The 13,940-nt window shown below is 35.6% G+C and overlaps 1 protein-coding gene across 1 annotated transcript; it reads right to left on the reverse strand.

The window, feature by feature from the left end:
* Positions 1-829: 829 nt before the first annotated feature.
* Positions 830-12,345, reverse strand: LOC107038557 (protein 60A). Its single transcript, XM_015257729.2, has 6 exons — positions 11,605-12,345; positions 8,028-8,214; positions 6,030-6,184; positions 2,567-2,752; positions 2,135-2,211; positions 830-1,871 (listed from the first exon to the last, which is right to left on the reverse strand). The coding sequence occupies exons 1-6, from the start codon at positions 12,008-12,010 to the stop codon at positions 1,611-1,613; spliced, it is 1,272 nt and encodes a 423-aa protein (XP_015113215.1). The 5' UTR covers positions 12,011-12,345; the 3' UTR covers positions 830-1,610.
* Positions 12,346-13,940: the final 1,595 nt, after the last annotated feature.

Raw genomic sequence — 13,940 nt, forward strand, 5'->3', positions numbered from 1 at the left:
GGTTTTTAGATTGTCAGGACGGGATATTCCGAGGCGAGATACTCCATGATCACGGCACGTTCGCCGACCATCAGTGATGAGAACGGATCGGCGAGGTCGAGCATCGATTCATCGAAGGGATTGTGGGGAACTTCAGGCGAGTCGGAAAGGGAGCGATCGCACGTGCGGTCGACCGGGCACTGACGCCATCTTGGGAATCCGGGACGCACTGGGACAAAGAAGCTGCGCGCGCAGCGTGAGGTGCGCGCGCGGCGAGCGGGTCTCGTTTGAAATGGGAGGTTCGGGGAGAGATTGCGAATTTTTTGAGGGTTTATTGACGATTTCGAGTGAATTGAATGTTCTGATGTCGTGAGTTATCACATTTTGATATTTTTGAGATGAGTATCAAGCTGGGATGGCCATCAATATTAAATTTTATCAGTATTAGAGGAATTTGCGATTTACATTGATAAAGGTTTAAATATTATTAAAGGTATGATATTAATAATTTAAATTTGCGATTGATGATGAATTTAATATTTGATAATATGGAACTGCGAATTTTCCGTTAAGTAAATAATTCAAATTTTTTCCCACCTAAATTATAGATATTATATGATAAATATTATATTATATAATGAAATAGTTCGGAATTTGAATATTTAAATTGATAATTACTAAATTAATTAAAAATTGGAAAGTGATGTTGACTAAATAACAGAGTCAAAATTTAAGGGTAATTATGATTTATGAATATGGCTACCCCTGCATCAAGAGTGAAATAAAAAATTGAATCAAGAAAAAATTCCGCAAGTTCGACGATTTGTTTTTTTTTTTGTTTGTTTTTTTCATTTTTGTTGAAAAAGAGATATATTGTACGTCATACATCGAACGTATTTACATAGTATATGTACAGTGATAATCATTAAACATGAAATCAAACAATTAATTAATTAAAAATCTTACCCTAAACATTTGCATTGAGTCGCCGTCGTCACAGAGTAATATAGTAAAAAAATAATGAGAAATCTTAAGATTTATACACATCAAGATACTTGAAAAATAAATTTCCACTGCACAGGGTGTCGCAAGTGGGTGTGAAAGATCCTCAGAAAACTCATGCATTCGACGAATTATTGCAAAAATCATGAGTAAACTTGAGGAATAAAAAATTACTTGTGTTGCACAATTGAAAATACAGTGATCAGAGACTGTCAATACATCCCACCCACTTGACACCTAGTAATTTTCCCATTTTCAATTCCTCTATTGTTGATTGAGGCGTGCGCCATGGAAATCACGTGCATCAGCTCCTCCCTCTTCCCCTGAATCTCATAATCGTCTCATGAATATTTTTATTGCTCAGAGCAGTGGAATCACTCGGATATGCTTATGAGAAAAATTATTTTCCTCTCGATCTTTATTATTTCCTCTTATTCATTTACGTTTTTCACGTCAAGTCGAGCTTGACATTTTTTCAGTGGATTTCGGCGAAAATGTCATAGAACATTTTTCGTAGATCATTGAATTTCCAACAAAAAATGGTCTTTAACATTTCCTCGTGAGCCAAATTTTCCTGGGGATAATTTCATACGAATGAAATATCAAATTGAGGAATCTCCAGGGCAAAGTCAGTGACACCCGCAGCTCTTCACCACCATGTTCTTATACTTCTTAAGAATAACATTGCTCTCGTCTAGAAAATAGAGTACAGATATGGCTGACAGTTTAGTGGGTGCGCAGCATGGCTTTGGTACCTTTCCCGGATTAACCAAGTGCACAAGTGTCTGCACAATAGCATGATTCGTTGCATTCATGTGTGCATTCAACGGGAAATTGCACTCGCCACTGCAGTAATAAGCGTCGTAGCCATCCGGCGCTATAATCCAATCCTGAGAAATTGAATATTCATAATGTGACACGTGTTATCGATTTTTCATTATTATTATTTCTGCTTATTGATTCGTTATTTTTAGTCTAATGAATTTTTTTACACGCGTTTTACTGATGTTAATTGTAGGTTCGGTGATTATGAGCTTTTAGTGTGATGAGGAGGACGTAAATATGAATAAATCGAGGGAGAAACTGAGGATTTGAGATTGTGAAAGGCACATGGCGAAATATAATGAATATTACATTATTGGAAATTCTTTACCTGCCACTGGAGATCTCTGAAGCTGACGTACAGGGTCTGAATTTTACATGTTCTGGAGTTGTATTGAATTGCTGGATCTGTAATTGAAAGGAAAGAAGATTAGAATAATCGGATTTTAATTGTTTTTATTTGTTTGAGAAGCGAAATAAGACTAGATTGGAAAGTTATATTTTAATAGGTCGGAAATATCTCGGAAATGATTGGAATTAGAGAAAAATATTATAGGACCTTTTTTATGGAGAATTGAATTCCCCACAAAAAATTTCTTGCGACATTTTTCTCTAGACCCAATCGTTTTTCAGATATTCACGAAAGAATTCGAGAAAAAATGTTTATTTTTTTATTATTTTGGTTTACCATTGAATTTCATAAATAAAAATTGTCTTGGATGTGAATAATTGTTTTTTGTGTGTTTTTTATCGGCTATTTTACCTGTGTAAGGATTTCTGTACTCCAAGCTCGAGGCATCACTCTTCTTTCTCCTCCTCGCATCTCTCTTCTGTCTGACTTTTTTCTCACGTACCCCAGAACTCTTGAAGAAACCAACCATGAAGGGCTGTTTGTCGGCATCACCACGAAATCCAACGATACCAACATCTTCCGGTTTCAGTTCGTGCACTGCAATTAACCAATCATATCGAATTAGAGAATAGAATAATTATTTTTTCACCTCCAACACGAGAAGTGATTTCTGTCTGGTGATTATTATAGGCACCAGGTGGAATTACAGTTTATGAATATGAGAAAACGTCACGTGCTTGGGTATTAATAGCACAACCTTCATGAATTATTCATTCTTAAGGACTATGCCATTCACTTCTAATCGTCAAATCAATCGATAATTGATTTTGAGTTAAAAATTTTGTTCGGATTATTTCATTAATATCTCCAAACCGAGGGAATTTGCGCAAAAATTTTAGAGAACATTTTTTGTAGGCAATTAAATTCTCCGCAAAAAGTTTCTTTTCATATTTTCTGCTGCATCTCTTATTTGTCGAGATATTTGCGAAATAATTCGCAAAGTTTTGGTTTAATTTTCTCTTTCTCAAAATTTTTATTGAGTTTGATCTTTGAATTTATAAGGATTTCGTCAATTAAGGGCTTATTTCTTAATTGGGATAATTTCAGAATTCAATTCTCATATCTAATTGATGAGAAAAAATTGAGAAATGATTTAATGAGAAGGAAAAATCCCAAATTAATGAAATTAACAATTTTTTTCATTTTGTCAAAAGTGGCTATGGATTTTGATCGATCCTCAATGGAGGCTCTATCTCCTGATACACAAGCTGGACAGGTAGTCAGGTGTTTGCAATCACGGTAAATGCGCATTCCTCAACAGCCAATTTACTAGCTTTCACGTTATACTCGACTCCTCGTGGCCTCTTCGAGTCATTTGAATATACAACACACGTGTATAGCTGTGTTACCAATGGTATCCCACCATTTCCCCATCCATAAAACTCGAGAGTACATCTTGTGGCTTGTTTTCCACCCAACAACCGTCCATTCATCAATCGCAACGTTATTTTCGTTTTTCAATTGGAATATTTTTGTTCCTTCGATTTTTCTCATTCAAACGTTTTTATTTAGCGTCAATTATCTCCGGAATGAGTAATTTTATCACGAAATATGAGAAAATCTTTTCCGAAGCAAATTTTCTCCTCTACAAAAAAGTTTTAGTGACATTTTCTCGTAAAACCTCTCATTATGGAGATAATCGCGAAATTAATCGACATTAACTGCGATATTCCACTGAAACTGAATAATAATAGAGGTTTCAATGTTTTCTAATTGAAGAAACGGAATGGACATCGTATTTTATGGTTTTGGAATGCAAATAACAGGAGTTGTGAAAGTGGAGACGATTTGGCTTCGAAAATATTGAAAAATCATTCATAATTGCTTAAATGATTAAAAAAAAAGTTGTCCCTCAAGTTTCTCATGACTCGAGGCCTCTCCTCTCCTTCAGAGGCCCCTCTAGATCCCCCCGGTCAACCGGTTTACCTTTGATCATTCAATATAACGAGATATCGAAGTATAGAATAACCCAGCGATGTAAATATCATACACACGTTTACTAATACATTAAATGCGAATGAGTAATAATCATTTTCACTCGATTATCATCGGTGCAGATGGACTTGTCCCCTCGCCATCTCAAGTCAGAGTGTCTGATCGTTCGCGATCTCTGCATTTTACTCATCATCAATTCATTAATCAATTTTTCAAAAAATTAATGTCGAAATTCTGGGAATTTTTATTGTTTTTCAGGGCTGGGGACTTTGTAAATTTCCGCAGTTCCCGTTTTAATGCCTTTCGAAAGCAATCCTGTTTTTCAAACTACTGGTCACACCTCTCCTGACACCCACGTACATTCTTATCTCGATGAATAATTTTTTAAAGCATTTTTAAGGATCAAATTGTTGGAGTTTAACGTTTGGATTGATTACTGGGGTTTACTATTGTCAAGATGTTTCAATAATGAGTTGTTGTAAGCGAAAATTTCAGTAAATATTTCATAGATCGACATTAATCATTACTTTAGTAATATTACGAGAAGTCACAACTTGTAATAATTAAGATTTACTTATCTGTATTGACATTTAAAAAATAATATAATAATTGACAATTTAATTTCTGAACAATTGGTTGATGAAATAGTTCGGAATTTCAATATTTAAATTGATGGTTATTTTAATAACGAAAAATTGGTGACTAATATTAACAATTGACTTATTCAAAATTTAACGTGACTTCAAAATTATGATTATGCCGATGTCTGAAACATTTGCTTAAGGAGAAGATTTTCTACAAAAAAGCCCTTCAACATTTTCTCCTTAATCCAATTATTGACAAGATGATTAAACAATTAATTAATTAACTTGACGAGACGAATTAATTCACTTGAGGTGGGGCAAGGGGAAGTGAAATCTTCTATTGTGGACTTTAAATTTCAATAAATAATTTAAGATGTATTTTTTTTACTAGAGGTAAATTCAACAGGTGTACCCGCTTTTCTTATCGCATCGCAGGATCGTATCTTCGGTGAAACCGAGTCACCTCCACCACCTTGGGACCTTGTGGAATACCCCAGGGGTATTCAATTCGGGGGCTCTCGCTGAATTTTATCTGGGCGGAGTCATCTGTTAGTCTTATTGACCCCAAAGTCGTTTATTTCTCATTTTTAACGAGAGGTATTGTCTCAATTTCAAGAGAAACTCGTTCGACAATTTTTTAACGCGAAAAATCGAGTAAAAATAGTGATTTAACAATTACTTCAACCGTTCCCCACTTTTTATTGCAGGCAAAATTGTTCAGAGAAGGTTTAAAAAATTATCAATATTTTTTTTCGCTAGTTTTCGTGATTTTAGCATTTTTTATTTGTGATTTTATCAAATTATTAATTATTATTTTTCAATAACAATCCAAATAAATTATTAACAGTTTGAATTTCACTTCAAATATTATCTGATAAATTTTTTTATGAGAAAACACCAGTAAAAGTGTCATTTCATCGAATACAAAATCATCAGGACGATTTCCCAATTTTTTTTAGGACAAAAATGTCCAGAAAATAAAAAAAAATTGTCAGTCATTTTTTCTGGAGGAATTATCACGGCCCATTTCTTTTTCCTCATCAAATAGTTTTGATTCCCCAGAGAATTGATTTCTTCAGACAACTTTGCACTAATGATCATTCTAATTGCAATGAATTTACCCGCAAAATAATAACTCAGCCACTGTATGACTAGTTAATGATCGGCTGAGACAGCAGATTGATTGATAATATTTCTCATGACCGCAGGAAATACCGATGATTCTTTAATACAAACGTGTCACTCGGAATAACGAGGTAATGGGATGTTTTTCTCCTGTGATATTGTTTACTCACCCGAACGATCTGCTGGATGTACGGAGATATAAAATCCACGATTGCCTTTTGAATTGTTTACCCAGTGGACTAGGGGCTCTGTCACGTTTAGAGTCAACCAGCCTTCCTTGTTTGTCGTCGTGTTAACAGAATCCACATATTGAAGTTCTTTTGTCCTTCAACAAACAATATTTTAATGTGAAGAGTAATTATTTAAGAAACAGCAACAGCAGACTCGAAATCATTTTTAATAAAAGTATGAATTATCGATTATTTACGTTATTTTAAGGATTATGATTTTTTAATAATAATTAATTAAATAATTCTTTGATAAGTAAATAATTAATTAATTAAATAATTGATTAAAATCAACTTTTGACACTTTATCCTCAATTTTGTTTTTAATAATTATTTCAATAATGTTCATATTAATCAAAAATAAAAAAGCATAAACGATCATTCGATTTTTCTGTCCCGAAAATTGTTAAAAATAATTTTATTGTAATTTATTTTGATAATTATTGCAAGAAAGTATGAATTATTGAATATTTACGATATTTTAATGATTACGATTTTTTAAAAATGTTTATACAAAACGCAAGCAATAAAAAAATGATTTCTTGAAAACAACTTCTAACTCATTATCCTCAATTTACTTTTTAATAATTACCTCATTAATGTTCATATTAATCATCGATAAAAAATCATAAACGATCATTCAATTTTTTTGTCCCTAAAATTGTCGAAAGCAACTTTTTCAGAGGTAAAAAAAAATGATGAAAATGAAATTTTGAAGGACTTTAAAACGGTACTTTCGAGCGTGGACCCTTGCCCACACGACTCCTAGGAATTAACCGTCATTTTAACGACCCTCCTGGTCTCCCTAATTAGCCGTTCCTCTCCTGAACCCCTGAGAAAGATATTTAACTGTCTACCTGGGCCCCAAAATCACCCGGAATTTATTTTTCATGACTAAAATGTTTGTCTGTCATCCCTCTCGTTACGAAAACCGACGAAAAACATTTGGCTCGATCTTTTTTTTGCTCCTCGAGAAGAAGTTCAAGACTCTTGTTTCAACGCAGGAAACGCTATTCCGTAAATTGAGACGAATTGAAGGAGTAGACAGTTTCTCTGGAGGTAGGCATTACATTTGGCCTACGCAGTTAACACTGAGAACAAAACATGACGCATCACTGTCTTCATCAGTTAATTCCTCAGTTTTTTTTCTGTCTCTGTAGCTGCGATTTTCTTGCTCTCGAGACAAACTGGCGACGTTTGAAATTAGTTTTACCAACACGTGCACCTGTCCTTTGACTTCGGGATGAAATCAACTCATATAAATTGTTGGCAGTTAGTTTTTTTGGTAGTTACACGATTTTTTGAGAATTGAATGAAAAAGTGGTGAATCAAAATGGCCCAGGGAAATATCTGAGACACTTTTTGTTGGGAATTTTTTAAAGTTAATGTACGCAACAATGAATAACGAAAAATTAATTATCATTATTAATTACTTAAGACTGATTATTCCTCGTAACTTTAACGCATAATATTTGGAAGAATAATTGATTAATAAAATCATTTCAATCATTGATCATTTGATCATTTAAAGATCAGAAAAATAATTAACCAATTTTTTTTAATTATGTAATTATCTCGAAAACAATCGGCTCCAGTCGGAAATGTCAAAAAATATTTTTGAACGCATGTCCAATTTTTCTGATTTTCTTTTTCAAAAAATCAATTGAATTGAAGGAATTGATCAATGAAATAACCGAAAGATTACAAAATCCCATTGAATGACTGAAACCCGCCGTTACATCCAAGAATAGACACTTGAACACACAATGAATCGAGTGGAGCGGAAACGTCTAAATCGAGAATATTGCGTGTTTGAAATTGTGGCGTATCGCGGGTACAGAGGAATTGAGAATTGAATTTTCTCCGACAAATGAGAGTTTCCAGGATTCGCCGATTGGATAGAATTAGTGGGAATGAGGGTCCAGTTGATTTTTTTCTTACCCATCAGCTATTCGAAGCACTCGATAGGCCGTTATCACGAAGGACCCTCGGTTTCTCCGGTGTTTTACCTCCATAGTTCGATAGAGTCGCAGTTCCCCACCGATTATTTTCTCCTCCGGTGGCACTTCCGACACATCGAACCACAGTCTTTTCCCACGCTCGTGACGTACGCCGGGTACATGATGATCTGAATAAAATTTACATTTTTTTTCTAATTTTTATTTGATATTTTTTGTAAAACAACTATTTTAGACAGTTCAGGAATTTTTTTTTTGTTTCAGTTGAGGGTCAAATGGTATTAAGGGTCAAGCGACCCTTACGGACGTTTGGAGTTGAGAGTCAAGGGTCAAATGGTCTTAAGGGTCAAACGGGTTAAAGCAGAGCCATCGGAAAGGGTCATTTTACCCTTTAAGACAATTTGACCCAAAATTCCAAATGTCTTTTAGATTCGTTTGACCCTCAAGAAAAGGGCAAATGGTCTTGGGGGTCAAATGGTTTTAAGGGACGAATGACCCTTACCCTGTTAGAGGGCCAAAAGGTTTAAAGCAGTGATTAGAAAGGGTCATTTGATTCTTTAAGGCAATTTGACCCTCAATTCTAAACGTCTTTTAGAATCGTTTGACCCTCAAGAAAAGGGCAAATGGTCTTGAGGGTCAAAAAACCCTTAAAACCGTTTCCCAACTAGAAACTTTTCTTTTGCTTTTGATTGAGGGTCAAAAACGACTTTTAAGGACGATTGAATTTCAGGGTCAAAAAACCCTTAAGACCCTTAGGTTTACGGGTCAAACGGGTTAAAGAAGGGTGATCAGAAAGGGTCACTTGACCCTTTAAACCAATTTAACCCTCAGCCCCAACCGTCACCAAAGGTCGTTTCACCCTCAAGACCATTTGACCCTCAACTAAAAAAAAATCCCGAATTGCGATGAAAAAATTGTCTTCTCAACAAGACATTGATTTATAATATCATCCCACTGCATCCCATCAAAAATCCTTCAATTAAAAAGTCAAAGCTAGAATAAACAACGTCGAGGTGAATTCTAAGAGTCCCTAATCACATAACGAGCTGTAGAGGATTCGCAGCGTGAAATCGTTGGAGGCCATTCTCCCATTCCTTTTTCTCTCTCTCTCTCCCTCTCTTTCTCTCTCCGATCCACCTCGAAAAAAGACCGCCCTCTTCCCCCGCGACCGGGCTCCCTCGGGTGCCAGAAGTTCCTTAAGTAATGCCTAATGTTTCAACCTTCGGATAAAGCGCACAAAATACCTCTTATAAATGTGTTGGTGGTATTTCTTCGTTTTTTTTAAAACCATCGTTGTTTCACTCGTTTTGGTTTCTCCTTTGGTCCCAGGACGGTCGCATTCTTCCAGAGGCACCTGATTGCCCTGGCCCCGGAACGCACTCGGGGTGGTCTCGAATACTTTGGCCCCCGGGGGACTTACGGACCCTCCGCAATATCTTTTCTTTGTGTTTAAAAAATTTTTTTCCCCGTTTTTTTCGGTTTCGAATCGTCTGATTTATAAATTGATAAATTTCATTATTTTTCGACTTTGGAGTCGGCAATTTTTTTCGGGACATTTTCTCAATTTTTTCATATTTTCTTGATTCATTTCAAGGAAATTTTGATTAATTAATTAATTAGAATGGATTTGAGCGCTTTTTACGATTTCGATGAAAAGATATTTTTATTGAAGGAAAATATTTTCTTTGAACTCATTCATACTTTTTATTAATATATTTAACATTTTCGACAATTAATAGAATATTTTTCTCAATAATTTTGAAGAAATAATTCGTTAATTAGAGTTTTTAAAGATTGGAAGAATGAAGAAATTATTAATTGGATGAACACATTGTCTTTGAATTCATTCATATCTTTTATCAACCGTTAATGGAATTTTTTTCTCAACAATTTCGAAAGAATAATTCGTTAATTAACTAATAAAAATGGATTGGTGTATTTTAAAGTTTGAAAAAATGGGAAAAAAATCATTGAGTGAAATATTGTTCTTTGGATCCACCAATACGTTCTGTTGACATTTTTTTGAGTTGTAATTGAACATTTTTCGTGTTAACTTCAAGGGAAAAATTAATTAATTAATCAATTGGGGCGGATTAAACATTTTTTCACGGTTTAAAAAATTGAAAAAATGTCAATCGTACGAAATAATTTCCTCGGAGTATTTTAGACGTTTTTTTCAAATTAATTGAAGTTTTTTGGGACTTGTTCAACGTGAAAATAAATACACCCGATATTTTTTTTGCAAATTTTATTACTCCTTTTTCCTCCTGGGGCTCCCCGTAATTTATGACCCAACGAGGGAGAACCAGAGGAATTGGGGGATCCACTTTGCGTGTGCGTTTGGAAATAACTCAATTTCAGGGTGATATCTATCGGTGATACCGCTAAAGGGAATGAAGTCATCAAGCACGTCTTTTACCTTATTTTACTACTGAGAAAACAAATTAAAAGTTGAATTTCAAATAAGCGAAGATGTGCGAGAAAATGTCACTGATGTGATTATTCAAATGACGGTTGGGTACATCACGAGGAATTTACATAAAAATAAAGAGAATTGTCAATTGAAATGCCAAATCGCAAAAATGCGAATGGAAAAAGAACGAATAAAACCAAAGTAATCGATTTAATTAATTACTAAATTATCTAGGTAATGATCAAGCTTATGGAACAATGCCAGCAGACAATTAATTGGCAAATTAAATAATCAATTAATCAATCAATTAGTTAATTAATTATTCGATGATTTTTTTTTTAATTACGAAAATGACGGAAAATTGGCTTTTTTTTTCTCCACTTTTGTATTTTAATTTTTTTTCTGGATTGATTTTTTAGGGCCTAAGTTTATAGGGTCTAGGAGTGTTTTTGGGATGTTTAAGGACCTCATCATCTCATAATTCGAATTTTTTCTCGGGGAAATTAGACTCTCAAATAAAAATTCACGTTTTTCCCTAAACACCGAAGAGAGATATTTCTTCTTAAGACGCAAATCCGACGAGAGATGGCGCTGACGGACCGGAGTTGTGACGTCATTCAAGGTCATCTGAACGTTTTGAAATTATCAGTTTTCTGTCATTTTTTTATAATAAAAAAAATTGCAATATTTTACTTCGAATTTAAACCTAATTTGACTCAAATAATTGAATGAAAGAAGAAAACAAAATTTTTACTGTTCCTCCTTCCAAAAAATCATCAAAAATCTACGAATAAATCGGATTGAACTTCCCTGGATTATCATCAGAGGCAAAATACATCAAAAGTCCCGATTTAATTTCTGAAGACGAGAAATTAAATCAGCGATTCAAAATCGACGAGAGATGGCGTTGACGGACCGGAGTTGTGACGTCATTCACGGTCATCCGAGCGTTTTATTTGTTGCTCATAACGAAAAAAAAAAATTTGCAAAGTTTTACTTCGAACATGAAAACAATTAAATTCAGGAAATGAATCGCTTCATAACAAAAAATCAGGAAAAATCCCTATTTCATCAAAAACTCATGAAAGAATGGGCCCAGCCTCCCCCGGATCGTCATAAAAAATTAATGAAATATAAAAGTACTCACTGTGCGCTTGAAAAGTCATGATGACATCGCTCTGGTCGATGGCCCTGAGATCCTGACCCGTGAGGTCGAACTCACCGTCGCTCTTGCCCCTACGTGCGACCGGTTTCTCATCCTCACCGAGTGCATTTTTATAAATATCAAGTAAAAACTTTGGCGCTGACCTCTTAACCTGGGGTACTTTGCCAACGGTACTCCTGGGCCTGTCCGGTAGCCCAAGAAGATTGAGAATCTCATGCTCAACTTCGCGCTTCTCCCGCTGCGTCACAACACGATGTACCACTGTCTGATCCTGTCCATTGTCGATGTAAAGTCCACTGGTGCGAGTTGCCCGCACCCCGTACAGTTCACTCACGACATGAACAACAATTAAAGCACAGATATTCATTTTTAAATTTGGAAAAATCATTTTTTCCCAATTTTTTCACTCTTTCACTTTCACTCTGGGGCGGGTTAAGGAGGAAGAAACTCTTCCTCCTCGGCTCCTGGAGACCCCCTCGTGTCCCCTCACCGCACTCCGCGATTTATCAACAATTTTGCTGATTAATTAATTAATTAGCGACGGGGGAGTTAATTTTTTTGATTAAATCGCGGGAAAATTGGGGTTTTCGGGTTTTTCTTTCACTTGAACTCTCGATTTATTTTTCTCCCGAGGGTTTTTGAGGGTCAGGGGTGGCTTGCGGGTCGGATGTATCCTCCGGAGTGCTCCGGTGCCTGGAGAACGAATGGGAAACGCGGTGACTGCGAGAGATTCCCGCATACAGTTTTAAACGCGCGCTCTCCACTCGGCTCTCACTCCGGACGTGTCGTCGCCTTTTGCCTCACCACCGCCTTCTCCAGGAGCGTAACGAGAGGCTGGAGGTGCTCTCGAGAGATCAGTTTGTGTCATTAGAGGCTGGGAAATGCTCCAGAATTTTTTTTTCCTCTTTTTTTTCGAGGGAGTGAAATCGCGCGGATGGAGAGGCTCTTCGGGGCCTGCGGAGGTGAGAATTGCCGAGGGGTTGAGGATCACTCGGGTGAGGTGTTTTTTGGGGACAACTGCACACACCTGGGGGAATAGAAATTGGACACGCCCAGGGAGATGGAGTAGGCGTGCACAAAAAGCGAAGATTCAAATGTTAATTCAAGAAATCCCGCGATGGCGACTGTTCCAGGGGTTTATTCGTCATCTTTAGGCAGTAAACATTTTTTCAAAACATGTTTTCGACCCCTAGATAATTTTAAAACCTCGGAATATATTTTTAGAGAGTTAGGAGCAATCAGAAGAATTTTAAAAGGGTTTGTTCCCCGTGAAAAGTGAAAATTTGCAATTTTTTTATTCGAATTTTAAATCGAGACATTCTGCGGCAATAAAAATTTTAAAAAATATATTTGCATTCCGAAGACAATTAAAAAACCCCTAAACATATTTTTATGAACTCGAAAACACTAAAAATAATTTTAAAGGGTTTTTTTTATCTAAAAAATTAAAACATTCGTCTCTTTAATAATTAGATAATTGAAAACTTGAGGAAAACGTACGAAAAAAAAATAATTTAATCAATCCATCATTAATAATTGATTGCTCAGACATCTCAGACATTCTTCAATAATTTTTTTAATTAGAAAAATTTAATTGCGTTGAATTTAGTTATTTAATGGAAAGAAGTAATGAATGAAAAAAAAAACAATTCTTCGATTGTTAAATGGAATTGCTGTTGTGATAAAATATTTTCGTTTCAGATGCAGAAAGGAGATAAACCTGTTGAGCCATCGAGCAAGAGTAAAATAAATGAAAAGCGGGTGGCACATTGTGGGGGATAAGAGGGCGGTAATAGCCCCTGGGGCGAATTCCCAGTGGAACGAGTCCGCGAGTATCTTCGTTCACTGGAACGAGACTGGAACGTCGGTTTCAAATGAAGGACAGTCGAGTGTACAAAAAAATTGAGGAGGTGGAGAGAGGGACGATAAAAAAAACGCGATGGTGTGAGGGAGATATGATGTATAAATGAGAGAGAACGTCAGGTGCCACTCGGTCTATAGTGGAGATCCGAGAGGTGATGCCCTCAAGGCGAATTCCTCTTACGTCAACATTTCACGGGAATTTTTGTTTCTTCATTTGAGGACTTACTCCGAGAATTTTTATCGTTCAATTTTCCTTGACTTTTTCATTCTCTACTGATTATTTTGCATTTTTATTATTGGAGAAAATGTGAGACGGTATTTGGGGAATAACTTGGGAAACGTTTGGTTGAGGGAAAATGTCTTTTGCCATTTTTTTGAAAAACCGTTGATTAGCGAGATAATTACGCAATTAGTAATGAATTAGAAATTTAGTGATTTACTAGGGGCTCCACCCC

The sequence above is a fragment of the Diachasma alloeum genome, unplaced genomic scaffold, assembly GCF_001412515.2.
Source record: "Diachasma alloeum isolate Michigan unplaced genomic scaffold, Dall2.0 Dall_scaffold_00285, whole genome shotgun sequence".
Classification (NCBI taxonomy): domain Eukaryota; kingdom Metazoa; phylum Arthropoda; class Insecta; order Hymenoptera; family Braconidae; genus Diachasma; species Diachasma alloeum.

Excerpts from the sequence above, each read along its gene's own strand:
- LOC107038557 (XM_015257729.2), bottom strand. The coding sequence starts at position 12,010 with ATGATTTTTCCAAATTTAAAAATGAATATCTGTGCTTTAATTGTTGTT. Across the intron at positions 2,753-6,029 it reads ACATCCAGCAGATCGTTCGG|TGCACGAACTGAAACCGGAA; the intron begins GTGAGTAAACAA and ends GGTTAATTGCAG. Across the intron at positions 1,872-2,134 it reads TCAGAGATCTCCAGTGGCAG|GATTGGATTATAGCGCCGGA; the intron begins GTAAAGAATTTC and ends TCAATTTCTCAG.